At 60.9% G+C, this 16,415-nt stretch overlaps 2 protein-coding genes across 4 annotated transcripts; one reads left to right on the forward strand and one right to left on the reverse strand.

Annotated features, from left to right (window-relative positions):
- Positions 1 to 429: 429 nt before the first annotated feature.
- Positions 430 to 11,915, forward strand: MAMDC4 (MAM domain containing 4). 3 transcript variants are annotated; one of them, XM_027778097.2, is made up of 29 exons: positions 430 to 617; positions 1,285 to 1,398; positions 1,629 to 1,802; positions 2,019 to 2,144; positions 2,410 to 2,555; positions 2,698 to 2,782; positions 3,048 to 3,176; positions 3,449 to 3,595; positions 3,793 to 3,887; positions 4,137 to 4,295; positions 4,910 to 4,994; positions 5,435 to 5,584; positions 5,746 to 5,853; positions 6,047 to 6,178; positions 6,464 to 6,594; positions 6,689 to 6,794; positions 7,109 to 7,225; positions 7,456 to 7,590; positions 7,704 to 7,834; positions 7,918 to 8,134; positions 8,523 to 8,660; positions 8,772 to 8,893; positions 9,009 to 9,099; positions 9,331 to 9,477; positions 9,752 to 9,886; positions 10,162 to 10,289; positions 10,375 to 10,489; positions 10,613 to 10,788; positions 11,371 to 11,915. In XM_027778097.2, the coding sequence occupies exons 1-29, from the start codon at positions 578 to 580 to the stop codon at positions 11,416 to 11,418; spliced, it is 3,627 nt and encodes a 1,208-aa protein (XP_027633898.2). In that variant the 5' UTR covers positions 430 to 577; the 3' UTR covers positions 11,419 to 11,915. The 3 variants fall into 3 exon arrangements, with proteins under 3 accessions (XP_027633898.2, XP_055649726.1, XP_027633897.2); XM_027778096.2 differs by lacking the exon at positions 430 to 617 and having other exon boundaries at positions 999 to 1,398; XM_055793751.1 differs by lacking the exons at positions 430 to 617; positions 10,613 to 10,788 and having other exon boundaries at positions 997 to 1,398.
- Positions 11,916 to 12,793: 878 nt separating this feature from the next.
- EDF1 (endothelial differentiation related factor 1) lies at positions 12,794 to 16,327 on the reverse strand. The gene is made up of 5 exons (XM_055814136.1): positions 16,170 to 16,327; positions 15,970 to 16,021; positions 14,738 to 14,898; positions 14,008 to 14,101; positions 12,794 to 13,367 (listed from the first exon to the last, which is right to left on the reverse strand). Exons 1-5 carry the CDS (start codon positions 16,245 to 16,247, stop codon positions 13,306 to 13,308), a joined length of 447 nt encoding a protein of 148 aa, XP_055670111.1. The 5' UTR covers positions 16,248 to 16,327; the 3' UTR covers positions 12,794 to 13,305.
- Between the last annotated feature and the right edge of the window lie 88 nt (positions 16,328 to 16,415).

Consider the following 16,415-nt stretch of genomic DNA (forward strand, 5'->3'; position numbering starts at 1 on the left):
TGCCTTGGGGTCGGTCTTTGCACCCCGTTCCCACTGCCCTCCCTGGCCAGGGTGCACCCTGCTGCCAGCCTGTGACTTGCTCCTTATGCTTGGGGGCTGTTTCGTCCTGTGCTTAGCCATGGTGCAGCCCAGACGGCTGGCAGCATTGCCAGCTCGGCAAGAAGACTTTTCACTTGCAGAGCCGGTGTGTGCCACCAGACTGTGCCATCTGGCCCCGTCCTGGTCAAAGCAGCACCCAGCAGCTTGTCCTGCCTGGAAAAGGGAGGCTGAAGAACAGGGGTTCAGTGGGGGAAAAAGAGCCAAAGGTCTCCCGGGGACACGCAGCTGCCAGCTGGCCACCTGCGATACTGGCAGCAGTGCTGGGAAGGGGGGATGGTGGGTGACTGGGTAACGTCCCAGCCTGGCGAACTGCCTGGCCATAAAGCCCGCTGCCGACGCTGGGGAGCAGATAACGGCGGGGCTAAGTCCAGCACGGAGCAGCTCCTGGGGAGCAGATTCCAGCTCCGCGCTGACGGTGTGGCCTCCCACGCCGGCCCCGTGCCTCCGACTTTACTGCCGCCGTGGCCCTGAAGCTGAGATGGCGGGACAGGCAGTGCTCGCCCTCCTGCTGCTGCTGGGTGAGCTCTGCCAAGGCGGGGGTCCGTCATGCGGTGGGCCGGGAAGGGGCCGTGGGGCTGGCTGCTCTGCTCCATCCCTCCCTGGTGTGGGCTCCCGTGGGGATCGCTGCTTCCCCCAGCTCCGGGGGGGGGGGGGCTGTGCTGCGCTGCTTTGGGGGGGCTGGAGCAGATAGAGCCCAACAAAACCTGCCCTGCGCTCCGCTGGTGAAGGTCAGCACAGGGTTCCCCAGGCCAGGCGAGCGCCGGAGCAGGCAGCGGTGGGGTGGATATTGCCAACGGCTTTGCTCGGCGTGGGAAGGAAAACGCACGGATTTTCCTGTTTCTCCCAAAATGGGGGGGGGGGGGGGGGGGGGGGGCTGAGGCTTGGAGCAGGGGTGTCAGATCCCAGGCTGGAGGGTCAGTGCCCCAGCCCCAGCGGGCTCTGGCACCCCAGGGGTGTGTGGGAGTGGGGAGATGGCAAGTGGGAGGTGTGGGGGGCTGGCACGGTGCCACAGGGTCCTGTCCAAGGAAGGATGCCACTAAGAGCTCAGCACTCCCCCAGCAGGCTCCCAAACTGGGGAGCCCCGACAAATGTCACCTGCAGGTCACGTGTCCTCTGTCACCTGCTCTGGGCACACACCATGCCCGGATCCTCGCGGGGTTTTCAGCCCCATTGTCTCTCTGGTAGCCAGGACCATCCTCCCCAGAGGGTCTGTGGTCACCAGCAGCTGCAGCAGCTCGGCCAGGCAGCTCTGTGACTTCGTCTGCAACTGCAGCAACTGCTCTGACGAGAATCAGTGTGGTGGGTGCCCGGCCGCCTCAGCCCCCAGCCCCACTCCCTGACCCTGCTCCTGCTCCTGGGGTGAGAGCAGGCGATGGAGCTGGGGGCACTGTGGGTGAAGGTCCCTGGGGTGGCTGCTGGTGTCCAGGGTGGGTGCAGATCCCCAGTGTGGGAGCGGGGGTCCCTGAGGCAGGTGCAGGTCTCCAGGGGGGACTCAACCCTGCCCTGATGCCCCCTCCACCTGCCCTCAGGGTACCTGCGGGGCTCAGCAGTGCTGGGCACCCCCTTCACCTGTGATTTCGAGGAAGGCAACTGTGGCTGGCAGGACGTGAGCACCTCGACTTACAGATGGGCGCGGGGCCGGGCCAGCCTGGCCCTGTGGGGCAGGGGACCCCACTCAGACCATACCCTGGGCACTGACTTGGGTAAGCAGAAGGTGCTCGGCTGGTGAGCAGGCTCTAGGCGCCCACAGCATCACACTTCTGGCCCATGGGTGCCCTGAAACTGGGTTGCCAGGGCACCCATCCTTGTAGGGCGCAGGGGACGGAGCAGACCCATGGTGGGGCAGGAGCCGTGCCGGCCATGGCTCCAGTGCCATTCCATGGGGCTGCAGCCCCTGCTCTGCCCTCTGCCCTCCCCAGGGTGGTTCATGCTGACTGTGTCCCCCACGGCAAAGACTACAGCCACAGCCTGGCTCAGGTCACCAGTGATGCGGGAAGCAGCTGCCACGTGTGAGATCAGGGCCTGGTACCACCTCTCAGGAAGCGGTGAGGGCACCCATGGTGGGAATGGGTGGGTCTTGAGGTGCCAGGCACGAGCAAGCGACGATGGGGGGCAATGGAGGAGGGACAGGGCCACTGGCACCACGAGATGGGTCCTTGCCATCCTGCTTGGTCTTCCATGCTCCACAAGCAGAGCTGGTAGGACCCAGGGGTCCCAGCCCTGGTCCCCAGAGCTGGCAAGGCTCGGTTCACCCCTGTGGGTACCTCGGGATGCCCAGTGCCAAGGGCCACGTTTTGGGGCTCCCTGCAGGGCTCAGCCAGACAGAGTGGCCAGTGCTGCGTCTGACCATGGCATATGGGGACGAGGTGGTGGGGCTGTGGCAGAGCCCTGAGCGCGGAGGCGAGGGCTGGCACCAGCTGGTCGCCTACCCGGGCCGGATTGTACAGCAGTTCCAGGTGAGACAGGGAAGTGTTGGTACCTGGGCGCTGTCCCTGTGAGCCAGGGCCAGAGGAGCCAGGTGATGTGCTGGGAGCCAAGGATGCCCAGGAAGGTCAGGCAGATGCTCAGCTCATGCCATCCCCATCCTCTCATCGGCAGCTTTTCTTCTCCCTGACACAACCACCCTCACGCGAGGCAGAGCTGGTGCTTGACGACATCGTCTTCAGGAACTGTGGCTTGCAGGGTGAGTCCCACACCCACTGGGATGAGATATGAGCTGGGATCCTCGGGGAGGGGGGAATCAGTTTGGGCTTTGCACCCCAGGAAAGCTCTTCTGCCACCAGCTGTGTCTGGGGCACCTTGCCCTGGCCAGGGCATGGGGCAGACAGTGAAAGCCTGTCCCCTTGAGCAACCCCATGGAGGGATGGGGGGGGGGGGGGGGGCGGGCAGCATGTGCTCGGGTCCTTGTGGGGCCAGCCATTTGCTGATGGGATGTCCCACTACCCCAGAGCCTCGGCAGCAGGTCTGCAGGCCGGAGGAGAGCCGCTGTGACCGGGGGTCCTGCCTGGCCCAGCACCGCTTCTGTGATGGCACCGACGACTGCGGGGACGGCTCAGACGAGAATGCGACACTGTGCAGTGAGCACCCCTGGCCCCAGGGAGGGGGTCCTGCCCACCAGCCCCCTGGCTGCACAAACAAGCTGAGGGTCTGCCCTGGTGGAGCACAGCCAGGCTGTGGGGCTGGCAGGGGTCACCCCAGCTCTGCCCCACAGCTGTGCAGCCAGAGGGGCAGATTCACCCCTAGGGGTTTGCAGAGGGGTGGCATCAGCCCAGCCCATTGCAGGGACCTCTCTGTCGGGAGGTGGGCCAGCACCCCCAGTTCCTGGGTCACTCTGCCCTCCCTCCCACAGAGTCCTTCACTTTCTGCTCCTTTGAGCAAAATCTCTGCAGCTGGGAGGCTGAGGTCGGGCAGCCAGCATGGGAGAGGAACACAAGCCTGAACCTGGGGACCGCGTACGGCATCCCCACCCGGGACCACAGTAATAACAGCAGGGCAGGTACGTGGCTGGGCACCAGCACCCCAGGGGAGCCCCCTCGCAGGTCCCTGGGGCATCACTGGCCCCGGGGCAGATGTGCCTTCCAGCCCCTGGGGTAATACGTGCCTGGGCTCAGCTTAAGGCTGTACTGGGAAAACAGTCTTGCACCCACATGCCCAGCCCAGCACCACTCAGCCCCTTCCCGGTGTCTCCTGCAGGTTTTTTTCTCCACGTGCGCAGCACCTCAGCCGCGGGGGCCAGCGGCACGGCACGGCTCAGCAGCCCCGCTTTCCAGGCCACCAACTCCTGCTCGGTGAGTCACGGCTGGGACCCCATGCCGCGGTGGCAGGGGATGGGGCTGTGGTTGGCCCTTTGCTGGGGATGGGCAGCAGGTTTGGGGAGGTGGTTTGGTGGTACCTCTGGTGCCCATTGGGAGCTCTGAGCTCCTCCAGCCCCACCTTTGTGAGCACCCCATGGGGTGGCAGCCATGCCATGGGGTGTTGGGGGCTGCATGCCCCGCCCTGGGGCTTCAGGGCTTGCTCAGCCCCTTTCTCATCCTCAGCTTGTGCTGTACTACCACCTGCACGGCTCAGCCACCAGCAGCCTCAACATCTCCTACGTGACCGGCTCCACCAAGCACTTGGTGAGGGAGAGGATGGGGGACCTGGGCAGCTGCTGGGTCCGGGAGAGAGTGGACTTCAACGTGACAGGGATCTTCAAGGTGGGCTGGCGCCATGCTGGGACAAGCGGGGCTGCCTGTGGGGTGAGGGGCACAGGGCCACCCCCCATATGCACCCATAGGACTGGGGTTGAACTGGGAACCAGACACCAGAGTTGAGCCTCTGGTGCTGGCGTGTACCGCCCTCATGTTCCTGTGCCCACACCCCTAAATCCCCCTACCAGCCCCCACGACTCTGGGACCACCCCACTTGGAAGGGAGTGGGACTGGGGTGTCTTCATCCATCCCATGTCACCCCATGCCTTTGCACCGTCCCGTCCGCTGTCTCCCATGGCCAACAACACAACCCAGTCCCCTCCCAGCTGGCCCTGGAGGGCACCCTGATGGCACCCCAACACCACCCCTGGGCAGCCGCAGGCTGTGACTGTGTGCAGGGGCAGCACCATCACCCCAAGCCCCCCATGGCCGTGCCAACCCACCCTGGCATCACCTTCCAGCTGCAGCATCGCCCCTGCTCCCAGCAAGTCCCTTCCTGGGGGAAGCACGCGTCAGCCGATCACAGGAGCTGAATTCCCCTGTGCCCAGCACCATTGCCCAGCCCCTCCATACTGTGCAAGACCCCATGCTGACGTGGCTGGCATGGTGCTTCCTTGCAGGTGCTGATCGAGGGGGCGGCCGGCAGTGCAGGGACCGTGGCCATCGATGACTTGATCTTGTCTCCGGGCTGCGTGCGGGCACAGGGTGAGCCAGAGGATGGCTGTCCCCATCCCTGCTTGGGTGCAGGCAGTGGTCCCCAGGTGTCTTATGCCCATGACACCATCCCCAAAGGACACACCGCAGGGTCTGCCTGTCCATCTGCTCATCATGGTGACCATCCTGGGCACAGCATGGCAAGCGCTCACCTGGGGCTCACAGACTGGGTTGCTGGCTATCCTCGTCCTGCAGCTGTGACAGTCCAACCCTTGTGCTAAAACCTCCTGCCTGAGCCATGTCACACATGCAGCTCTCACTGACACTTTTGGTCCCCTTCGTTTGGTGGCAGCAGGCAGGGCAGGAGCTGGAGGAAATGGCGAGCCAGGGAGATGCTCAGGGACAGGGGACCACAGCTTGAAGGGGTGATGATGATGATGATGCCAGGCCCTCTCACCGTTGCTGTCCATCTCGGGCTGTTTTGTCATCAGAGAAGCTTTCAACCACGCTGCCGAGTCGGGCAGGTGCTGGCCCCTGCACAGCTGGGGAGGTGGCCTGCGACAGCGGGGACTGCATCAGCGCAGAGCTGGTCTGTGACTTCGCCGAGATGTGCGCCGACGGCTCTGATGAGAAGCGCTGTGGTGAGAGCCACGGATGGGCTACAGGCTTCCTGGGGGTGGAGTGGCACAGGCAGCAGAGGGGACCCGGGCACCCCTTGGCTGGCACAGCTGGGGGACACGGGTGCCCGCACAGCCCCTGGGAAGCCTGGTGTCCTGGTGGGGCTGAGCCTGGGCTTTTGCAGGAGCAACCACCTTCGAGATGGGGGCCGGGGGCTGGCACGACGTCAGCGTGGGGCAGCTGCGCTGGGGCTTGCAGCGCAGCACCGAGCCCACCGACAACAGCCTCACAGGTGAGGCTGCTCCTACCGCCAAGATGGTGCTTTCTGGTCCCCAGCACCGCGGAACATCCAGGGTGCAGGGTCCCCCTGCTCACACCTGGACTGGGTGGATGGGTGGGGGCGATGCCTGGGCAGGGTGTTGGGCTGGGGGTGCTGCCAGGGATGCAGGACCCCTGCCCCGACCTCTCAGTGTTTCTGTGCCCAGGAGCTTTCCTGGCCGTCCAGGCAGGAGAAGGACAAATGGTGGCTGCTGCGAAGGCACGCACGCCTGTGCTGGGTCCTTCCAGCCCCGCCTGTGCCATGGAGATGAGCTACCGCATGCGCAGCAGCCCCCAAGGTAAGCCCCCTGCTCATCCTGGGGTGCCCTGCCTGCTCCGTGTCCCCTCTGCTCACCCCGGGGTGCCCTGCCCGCTCCCTACTCTACCATGGCATGGGGCAGAGCCCCCCACACCTGCCTTTGCTGCCCCCCAGCCTCACTCTGCCCCCTCACACCATCCTGGAGCCAGAGTGTCCCCATCCCTGTCCTCTGTGACTGTGGGTGGGTTCTGGGCCCTGGGGCAGCTCCCAGGGGGTGGCCCGGGGGTGCCAGTGCCCACGGACTCTGCACCACCTCTCGTCCCAGGCTTCCTTGCCGTCAGTGTCATGGATCACACCACTGGTACTACCCACCTGGCCTGGCACATGCAGGGGCACGATGGCACAGCCAAGGGACGTGTCCGTGTCCCACTGGGAGAGAGGACCCGACCCTTCCAGGTGCAGCCAGGGGCATGGGGACCAGCTCGGCTGGCTGCTGGCAGGGCAGTGCCAGCGCTGCCTGGGCTCACCGCCACCGCCATGCTGCCCCCAGGTCGAGCTGCTGGCGCTGGTGAATCTGCAGGACTCTGAGAGTGCTGCCATCGACAACGTGACGTTCTTGCAGTGCCACCCCAGTGTGGTGCCACCGGGAGCCATGGGTACGGCTAGGGGCATGAGGGCAGGGAGGGTGGCTGCAGGCAGGAGGGGATATTGGCCCCCTCATCAGCAGAAATGGATGATGCTCCCATGGGAGCTGTCTGATGGCTGTCACTCTGTCCCCAGTCCAGGGACAGGACTGTGGTGCAGAAGCTCTGGGGCTGGGGCCAAGCATGCATCCTGCCCCGGGACCCCGCATGGGGTGAACTTGGGGAGTGGGGTGTGGAACCAGAGGGAAAGGGGAGTTTGGGGGACCTATTTGCTTTTGGGGTGCCTTGTCCCCACTCCCTCGCCACCATCGCCTCTCTCCGGCCAGAGTTGTCCTGCAACTTTGAGAGGGGCATGTGTGGCTGGTACCAGGATCGGTCCAGTGACTTCGGATGGGTCCGCAGCACGGGGCAGGGGCAGGGCTCCGACCACACCACTGGCTCAGGTAAGGAGCTGGCTCATCTCCTGGGGAGACAGCCCAGGGCACCCCACAGCCTCCTGTCCCCAGGGCTGGGACGTGCCACACGCACTCCAGGCAGCCCCATGCCCATGGGTCGAGCTTGGCCGGGGCAGCCGGGGGACACCCAGATCCAGGACCAGGGTGCAGGGGAGGCAGGTGCAGCTCAGAGCACCCCTGTCCATGTCTCCTCCACTCTGGCTGTCCCTGACACGCAGGCTACTTCTTGGCTGCGGACCCCTCTGCGCCAGGGAGCCGCGGGCAGCGGGCACAGCTTGTCACCTACCCCCAGGAGCCCGCCACCACCCCACGCTGCCTCTCCTTCTGGTACCGTCTGGCCGGCCCGCAGATTGGTATGTAGCCCTGTGGTATCCTCCAGGGGATGCCTCAGCCAGGCTCTCCTCCCCTGGGGACAGCAGGGTCCCCGAGGCGTGCAGGATGGCTGCCTGATGCTTCCCTTGCCCAGGCACCCTGAACCTGAAACTGCGGCTGGAGGGAGCAGAGGAGATGGTGCTATGGACTCAGCGGGGGACCCACGGCAGCATCTGGCACCGAGGACGGGCGACGCTGCCTGCCACAGGCCAGCAGCGGTACCGGGTGAGAACCGGGTGTCCCCGTGTCCCCCCCATGCGCCCAGGTATGGGGCATGGGGCTGGCTGACACCGCTGCCTCGGTGGCAGGTGGCCTTCGAGGCACTGCGGGATGGGTTCCTGGGGGACATGGCGCTGGATGACCTGGCGCTGACAGTGGGGCCCTGCGGGGCTGAGCTCTCCTGCTCCTTTGAGGCGGATGCCTGCGGGCTGGTGGCCATCGGGCAGCGCACCTGGCTGCGGCAGAGCAATGGCACCGGCACCACTGCCGGCCCCCCGGCTGACCACAGCACTGGCACTGCCACAGGTACCGGGGCCACGGCTTCCTGGGGCTCTGGGGGAGCCCTGCTGCCTGCCCTGCCTGCCCTGAGTGCCCTTCTGGCCTCCACACCAGCCCTCCCTGCCTCCCCTGTGCCCTCTCTGCCCTCCCTGCCTGCCCTGAGTGCCCTTCTGGCCTCCACAGCAGCCCTGCCTACCTGCCCTGCCTGCCCTGCCTACCTGCCCTGCCTGCCCTCCCTGCCTGCCCTGCCCAGGACGTGCAGAGGGCACTGCTCTACAGGGCTGCCTAGACCCAGAGTTTCCAAGACCCAGGGATCCCCAACAGGGGTGGGATCCCCAGCCCCAGTGGTCCCCTGGTGCCCACCCTGGGGCACCGTGGCACAGAAGCTCATGGCACAGGGGCTTCTCTCTCCCAGGCCATTACATGGTGGTGAGCACGGACAGGGGCTCCCTGCCTGCAGGGGACATGGCTGCCCTCATCTCCCAGCCCTACCAGTCCTCCATGCCCGCCCAGTGCCTGGCCTTCTGGTACCAGCTGAGTGCCGGGACCCCAGGTGAGCACCGGGACCTCCCTGAGGCTGGCCCTGGGGGCACCTCCAGATGGGTGGGGGTCCTGCATGGCATGGCTCTGGACCCCCCCCCTCCACGGTGGGTGCCCTGGACAGGCTCCCTCGGGGTCTCCGTGGAGCAGAGTGGGGTGCGGAGGAAGGTGATGAGCGTGAGCGCCGGGGAGGGGTACGCCTGGCACCGCAGCCATGTCACCGTCCTGCCGGATGGGGACTGGCAGGTGAGATGGGGCAGGGTGCTGGGGACCTTGCAGCAGGGGGGTACAGGCTAGGGATGACAAGGGGGATGTGGCAGCTGCCAGCCTCAGCATACCCCCCTGCCCACCCCTCCGGCAGGTGATATTTGAGGTGGTGGGAGCTGGGGGTGACCATGGGTACATTGCACTGGATGACCTGCATGTGTCGGACGGAGCCTGCCCTGAGCCAGGTGAGAGCCCACGTCGCGGGGGCACAGTGGGCTGGACGGGGTGGGCTGGAGCACCCCATGGGGGCACGCAGCTATGGGAATGGGGACAGCCTGTCCCATCCATCATGGCTCTGTCCTGAGCCTGGCCTGGCCCAAAGCTGGGGGCGGTGGGGAAGGGGGCCGGGGTCTCCCAGCGCAGAGCAGTGGGTGCTTGCAGCGCTGGGTGCGTCACAGCCCCCTCTTTACTCCCAGCATCCTGTGACTTCGAGCGGGATATGTGTGGCTGGACCAGCCCCTCGGACCCCCGCCTGCACAGCTTCGCCTGGGGCTGGAAAAGCGGGGTCCCCCTCACCAAGTACCCTGGCCCCGAGCAGGATCACACCCTGGGCACAAGGAATGGTAGGAGGCACCCATCCATCCCAGGTCACCCTGACATGGCTGGAGTGAGCAAGAGGACCTGGGGGTCACCTGTGAATATCCCCCCCAGCACGTCCTGGGGGGCCTGGCTTCACAGCAGCCCCTACCCCTCCTTGCCCGAGATGGACAGCTCGGTCCCAAAGGCCGTGAGGAGTGTGGCTGGGGGGATGCATTCCTCCAGCCATTGCTCTGGGTGTTTTGGGGAGCAGGGTGGGCTGCAGAACGGGGGAACACCCTGTGCTCTGTCCCTGCCCAGGTCACTACGTGCACTTCGACACCAGTGTGCTGGGCCCCGGGGGCACCAGTGCCTGGCTGGAAAGCCAGCACCTGCCTGCTGCTGCCGACTCCTGCCTGCGGTTCTGGTACCACATGGACATCCCAGAGCACCTCTGTAAGCACTGCCAGGCAGGGAGCAGGTGCTGTCCCCAGGGAGTGTGTCATGAGCCCCAGTAGGTATGGGGGGGCTCAGCCAGGAGCTGCAAACCCCCTCCCCACCCATGGGACCGTAGACACTGGTTCAGCTCCAGCTGGCCGCTGGGGATGTGCCATTCCTGCTGGGTGCTGCCATCCCAGCGGAGGATGGCGCAGCCGGGAGGGCACGGTGGCTCTCAGGGGGGCTCCAGGTGGTCATTGATGCTGTGGCACCTGTGTTCCCCCACGCTGCAGCCTGCGGGGAGCTGCGGGTGATGCTGCACAGCGTGGCAGGGCAGCGCACGGTGTGGAGCATGGTGGGGCATCAGAGCCGGGGCTGGCAGGGCGCTGTGGTGCCTGTGCGGAGCCCCAGCGAGTTCCAGGTGAGCACAGGGTGCAGGGTGCCCTCTGGGTGCACAGGGTGTCCTCACCATGCATCAGCCCCCCAGATCCCATCTTCCCCCACAGATCATCTTTGAGATCACTGCACGGAGGTGGCCAATGGAGGGGACGGTGGCACTGGATGACATTGTGTACAGCGCCAGGGAGGGCTGTCATTCCATCCTGGAGGTGCCAATGGAAGGTGCAGGGCTCGTTCTGGCTGTGAAAGGTCAAGCTGGTGCTCAGGGTGCTGGTGCCAATGTTGGGCTGGAGCCAGCTCTCCTGAGTGGTTGGTCAAGCCTAGCAGCATCCCTTCTCCCTACAGAGAAATCCTCCAGCAGCCTTGTGGTAGAGGTGGCACTCGGTCTTCTCCTGGCCATCATCATCCTGGCGCTGGTGGCTGCTGGAGGCCGGTACTGGCTGAAGCAGCGAGGGCTGTCGAGCAGGACACTGGCAGAGAGCAACACTCCCCAGGGCTTTGACAACATCACTTTTCGAGATGTAAGGGCAGGGGTGAAAGGCTGTCCTGCTTGCCCCCAACTGCGCCAAAACAGCATTTTCCTAGAAGCTCAGCAAATCCCAGAAGGCTCCCTCTGAGCCTGCACTCTGCCAACACATCAGGGAGGTGCAAAGGGCTCTGCCTCTTATCTGGTTGCTGGCAAACGAGTGATCCCCAGCTGTAAGACTGACCTAGAAACGCTGCTGCTGCCATCAGGTAGTTGCTCCAGAAAAAGCTGAGGTTGCGATCCTCCTCCCCTGAGCCCTGCAGGGAGCGAGCCGCACAAACGTTGCTCATCCTCTTCAAGCCCCTAACTCAAAAATGGGAGAGGCAGTTTAAGTTACAGTTTCCTTCAACAAGTTTGGTGCCACATAGTCCGCAGCAGATCCACCAGCCCCAGGACTGACCCCAAAAGAGGCTGTGGAGCCCCCTAAGCATGCTGTGGGGTTTGGTTCCTCTACTGGGGTCACAGTGGGCTGGCACACGGGTTCTCCCATCTGCAGCCTGGAAGAAGTCCTTGCATTCTTCAAATTAGACACAGCCTATGCTTATTGTAACCGATTCTCATTCACCTTTCTTTACAGGACAAGGTCATTATCTCTTCAGTGCCAAAAGAGGGGGATGAGGATTGAAACCAGCCAGCAGCATTAATTGCCTACTCACGCCCGCAGGGCACACACAAGGCAGGGCACCCCTCCAGCAAGACCTCACACTCTAGCAGCTGCCTCCGGTTCACAGCATCCAACACTGGGGAGCTGCTGCAGGCACTCACCCCCGGGGTGCTGGCCCCACAGAGGGACGTGCCGCTGCCTCCACTACCTCCAAGCACTCGGGAAAAGCTTTTTTTTTTTGTCTTTTGTAACATGAACTTTCTGCACCAAGCCATAGTGACCTGCCTGTGCTTTGACAGGCGCTGTCAGCAGGAGTTGCTTGCAGCGACCATCCTCATCTGAGCAGGGTCCTGGCTGTGGAAGGGGGTGAAGTGCAGAGTCCTGGCCTCCCTCCAGGCTGGGCAGGTCAGTGGGTGCTGCGTGGGGTACGAGCACACCCTTCCCACACTCGGGATTAAGCACAAAAGCTCCCAGTGCACAGAGCCACCGCGGGGAGGAAGCCCAGTGCTTCTGCTGGTTTTGGAGGAGGGGGGCTGGGGAGGGTGGGAGACAGAGCAGGGGGCACCATGCAGCACACCCCAGAGCAGAGAGCAGCCCTGACCCTGCTGCAATTTGCATTTAGTTGTTGTTGGGAAAAAGAAATATGTTCCTAGGCACAGGCTGGGTGGGCTCAGGGCCTGGGCGCCCACAGCTGCACCCAAGCCACCTCCCTTTCCCCACTAGCTTTCAAAACTTAAAATTTAATACTGTGCAACTCCTAAGTAGCCCATGGCCAAACATGCCACCCAAGTGCAACAGCAGACTGACCGGTTCAGCCTGCGTGCAGGTGAGCAGTCAATCAGGGATCCTCCTGTCCTCAACCCCCACAAGCTTGTCCGGAGGGGAGCGGGGTGTCCTGCTTTCCCAGCTTGTGACTGAAACCCGTTTTTCCTCTCACCCTGCTGCAGACAGCTCTCCCTCCAGCTCTGTCCCACTTAAGTTATGCCACAGTCACATCAAACTCCACCACAGCCCTGCCCTGGCAGTGCCTGGCTGAGCTCGTGGGAGCTGGGTAAGGGCAGAGGAGAGAGATAAGGAGGGCTCAGGCTTCCTATCAATTGCCCAACTGAGTGTCTCTGCATCTGCCTTGCTCTCTAAAACTCAACAGACTCCACTCACCTCCACACAGGATAAACCCACAATACTGATTTCATCTCTGGGCTACAAGCCAGAGCTGCAGTGCTCACTGACAGGGAAAGGAGCAGAGCAGCCAGGAAGGCTGTGACAGCACGGCCGTTACCCCAGACATTCCGGTTAGTCCCATTAATTATGCTTCCAGAAGGAAGAGGGTGCTGCAGCTCCAGTCATGCCCAACCAAAATTTACTACCAGCTGGTAAACACGCAGCAACTACCCTGTGCAACTGAAGGGTATCAAACTTTATTATAGATCTCTTTAAAACAGGCTGGAAGGAACAAACAAAAATGTCATTGAGATGCAGTGACTGAGTCATCATTTCAAATGCAGACACTGATCAAGCCCCAACTCTCCCAAATTATTTATATATAATATATCCCACCCATCCCCCAAGTTGTTTCAATTAAATGACCACATTTCAGACCACCCCAAGTGTCTTAACATTAGCTGCTTCTAAACACCAAGATGCACATGTTTTCTGGCAAATCAGATGCAGTATTTTTTTGGGTTTAGTTCCTCAATCTCTGGAAAGGAGGAAGGAAAAACAAAATCAGGAAAATCGCTTCTTTAAGGTTGCCTTTTTACAGCAGGTACAGATTCGGCAGATTTCCCCCCCCCAAAGCAAGTCTGAAACCCTCTTGTTCAGCTTGGCAATACGAAGAGAGATTCTGGTGGTTAAGGAGAACCAGCCAGACGAGATCAGTCTGAACAAACTGATTTCGAGGCTTTGTTGTCATTTCCCTTTGGGGCCAGTTTCCAGCGGTTTTCCAATATCCTTCCCACGGAGTTTAAGGCCTGGAATAAGACAAAGAAGATGACCACCATCAGCTGCCACCAGCATTTGATCATTCACCCGATAACTTTATTTCCTCAAATTTTTACTATAAGGAAGAGAACATTAAAAAAAAAAAGGAAAAAAAAAAAGAAAAGAAAATAAAAGAGGGCAGCGGAACCAGAGTTAGGCAGAATCCTGCTTTAGTTTCTAGGAGCACCAGCCTTGTTTCAGACAAAGCTGCTCCAATTCTTGCTTGTGCGACAGCTATCTTCCTAGGAAACGGTATCTGAACTGGCCTGGGAGAGGAACATCAATGCTGCTGGCTGCAAGATACTTCCCCAAGTATAATCAGGCCTTCATGGGTCTCGGTATCTCATTGATTCAGGGTGGGAGGGAAGCATGCAGGGGTGGTCCCCAGCGCACGGCCCCATGCGTGAAGATGAAGAATGAAAGAGAACAAGAGTTCCGAGTTTTGTTTTCAGTCAGCAGATGTAAGTGTTATCAGAACACAGCTTAATGACACTGCACTCACAATAATCTACAGCCAGCAACTGCTCCCTGACTTACATTTCCCTGAAAATGTAAGTAATTTAAACCAAAATATCCCTCCTAGGCACAAAAATGCTGTCATTATTTTCAAAAGCTCCTTTCTTGACTTACCAATGGCTCTTTCGATCTTGCCCATAACCTGGTTATTGGGGATTGCTCTTCCTGATTCGTAGTCAGCAATAACTTGTGGTTTTTCATTGATTTTCTAAAAAGAGAGGATGCATCTCAAATACTAGCTGCATAGACAGCAAACACTCAGCACCAGCCCCCTAGTACTCACACAGATAAGTAACAGCCTCTAATCATGCCAGGATCAGAAGACAGTGCTACTTCCAGGCCTACTCCCACCACCACTATCGCCTCTCTCCAGTATTTTGAATGTCACAGTGATGGCGATGCCCATCCTGGACAGGCTTCTACTTCCCTCAGCTTCCCAGGAGGAGCAGTAATGGTATGTACTGCTGTTCCTTAAGACAGCAGCGAGCTTCTGAACACTGCATCAGGCCCAGATGGTAGAAAAAACTCACATCAGTGCTGAGTTGATGGGAGGAGAGGGAGGAAAAAAAGGCTCCTACCAGCTTGCCAGCCACAGCAATACCCTGTCTCCAAGCAGGTGTCCAAGGGCTGCATAGATAAGCCCCTGTAACATTTCCTAGATAACCAATGTTGCCTAGAGATCAGACATCAGAGATAGCAATGTTCACCAAACTTCTTGCTCATGATATCATCCCACTGCAGCTGCCCACGAGGAGACAGGAAAAACCTTCACCTTTTCCCTGAGGTGCCTAAACCTGCCTCACGAAGCAGGAGCAGAGGCCAGCGGGCCCCGGGCTGTACTCACTGTAGCCAAGTCCTTCTGCGTCATGCCCTTGCTCTGTCGGCCCTGCTGGATCACTTTGCCCACCTCCAGGGGAACTCTGTCATGGTGCAACTCTTCTGTTTCTCGGTCGAGCTTGGCAGTGTTCTTTGTAATAAAGTGTTGTTTGTTTTGGCCTGCTGCCCCTATCATTCAAAGCAAGAACAAAACAACAAAAAAAGAAATCCAAACAACCCAAGGACAAACAAAACAAGCTCAGAGCTGCACCAAAAAGTACCAAAATGTTTTTTTCTCATTACTCAGCTGCCCAGGATCCCAGGGAGCTTTCAAGATTTCAACATGTCAACATCAGCACTGACCTCAACCAGATCCTGCCTGTCAGAGAACATGTTATCTTAATCCGGTTAATGCTGAGGTCTAAACACAGCCATGCAGAGTTCTTGCCTTTCTCTGCTTCACATCCAAACTTCACTCCAAGTAGGCAACATCTTGCTGTTGCTTGAGGATACAATATTCCAGCATCATTCCAGACACACATTTGTGCTACAGTGTGTGAGGGTTAATATTTGAACTTGAACCATGTTTGCTTCAGGTATAAGGTAGCATGAATAAGTGGCTTTCAACCAGTTTTCTGATTCTTTTTATAAGTAAACTCTAACCATACTTAGTTTTGCTGGAAGTCTAAGGTTCAAAAGCCATGTTATTTGTTTTGTCGCAGTTAGAGCATTTAAGTCACAGTTTGACCCCTTTCTTTCACATTAGTTTCTGACAGTCTCTTGGTAAAGCTGACTAAATCTCATTCAAGGATCATCTATTTCCAACCATCACAATCTCATCCCTATGGTGAGAGAACCTGAGAATTTCCACTGGGCAGAAACCCAGGAATTTTAAAGAGCAACGCCACAGGAAGAGAAGCAGACGTTGAACTCCTTAAGCCTGTGTTATCAACAGGAGAAACTAGCTGCAAAAATTGGAAGTTTAAGTTTTGCCATCGTGAAAGCTCCTCCGAGATCGTTGCAGACACTAGCCAAAGTGCAGCCTCTGGGCAACCAGAAACTCAGAGCTGGCTACTGGGGAGCGCTCCAGGGTGCCTAGTGGTGCTGGGGTTTGTGTGGCCCCAGTTCGGCCGACCTTTGACTTAGCTGGGGGTGCTGCCTTCTGCCCCGCCCCCACCCCGCGCTTGGGGGGCCCGGGCCGGGCCCACCTGCCACCCCCCCCCGCCGGCTGCCTGGGGAGCCAGGCCGCGGGATACCCACACTTCTTGGAGGTCTCCACGTCCTCTCCACGCCGCTGGGCCGCTAGGATCGCCTGAGGAGAGTAAACGTGCCTAGGTGAGCGCCGCCCCCCCCCCGCAACCCTCCCTCCACAGCAGCCGGGCCTCGGCCGCAGGCTCGCCCGGGCCTCGGCCCCGCCAGGCCCCGGCCCCCGGCCGCTCCGCCGCCAGCCCCCCGCTGACCTGCTTGGACTTGGCCTGGGCCGCGCTCGGGCCCTTCTTGCGCAGCACCGTGACCGTGTCCCAGTCGCTCTCCGCCATGGCACCGGCTCTGACCCCGCCCGCCGCCGCCCCGGCCGCGCCCGCCGCTCCGGGGCCACAGCCCAACGACCGCGCCCCGGGAGGCGGGGCCAACCGCCGTTGCTCACGCTGATAGGACAGCGCGCACGCCCTTCAGGAAAGGCAGCCTCTCATTAGCGGGGAGAGACG

Source organism: Falco peregrinus, chromosome 1 (genome assembly GCF_023634155.1).
Source record: "Falco peregrinus isolate bFalPer1 chromosome 1, bFalPer1.pri, whole genome shotgun sequence".
Lineage (NCBI taxonomy): Eukaryota > Metazoa > Chordata > Aves > Falconiformes > Falconidae > Falco > Falco peregrinus.

Coding starts and splice junctions, on each gene's coding strand:
- MAMDC4 (XM_027778096.2), top strand. CDS start 1,188: ATGTCACCTGCAGGTCACGTGTCCTCTGTCACCTGCTCTGGGCACACA. Junction 4,296..4,909: donor ACGTGACAGGGATCTTCAAG/GTGGGCTGGCGC, acceptor GCTTCCTTGCAG/GTGCTGATCGAGGGGGCGGC. Junction 5,854..6,046: donor CACCGACAACAGCCTCACAG/GTGAGGCTGCTC, acceptor TTCTGTGCCCAG/GAGCTTTCCTGGCCGTCCAG.
- EDF1 (XM_055814136.1), bottom strand. CDS start 16,247: ATGGCGGAGAGCGACTGGGACACGGTCACGGTGCTGCGCAAGAAGGGC. Junction 14,899..15,969: donor CGTGGAGACCTCCAAGAAGT/GTGGGTATCCCG, acceptor TTTGAATGATAG/GGGCAGCAGGCCAAAACAAA. Junction 14,102..14,737: donor CGCAGAAGGACTTGGCTACA/GTGAGTACAGCC, acceptor CTCTCTTTTTAG/AAAATCAATGAAAAACCACA.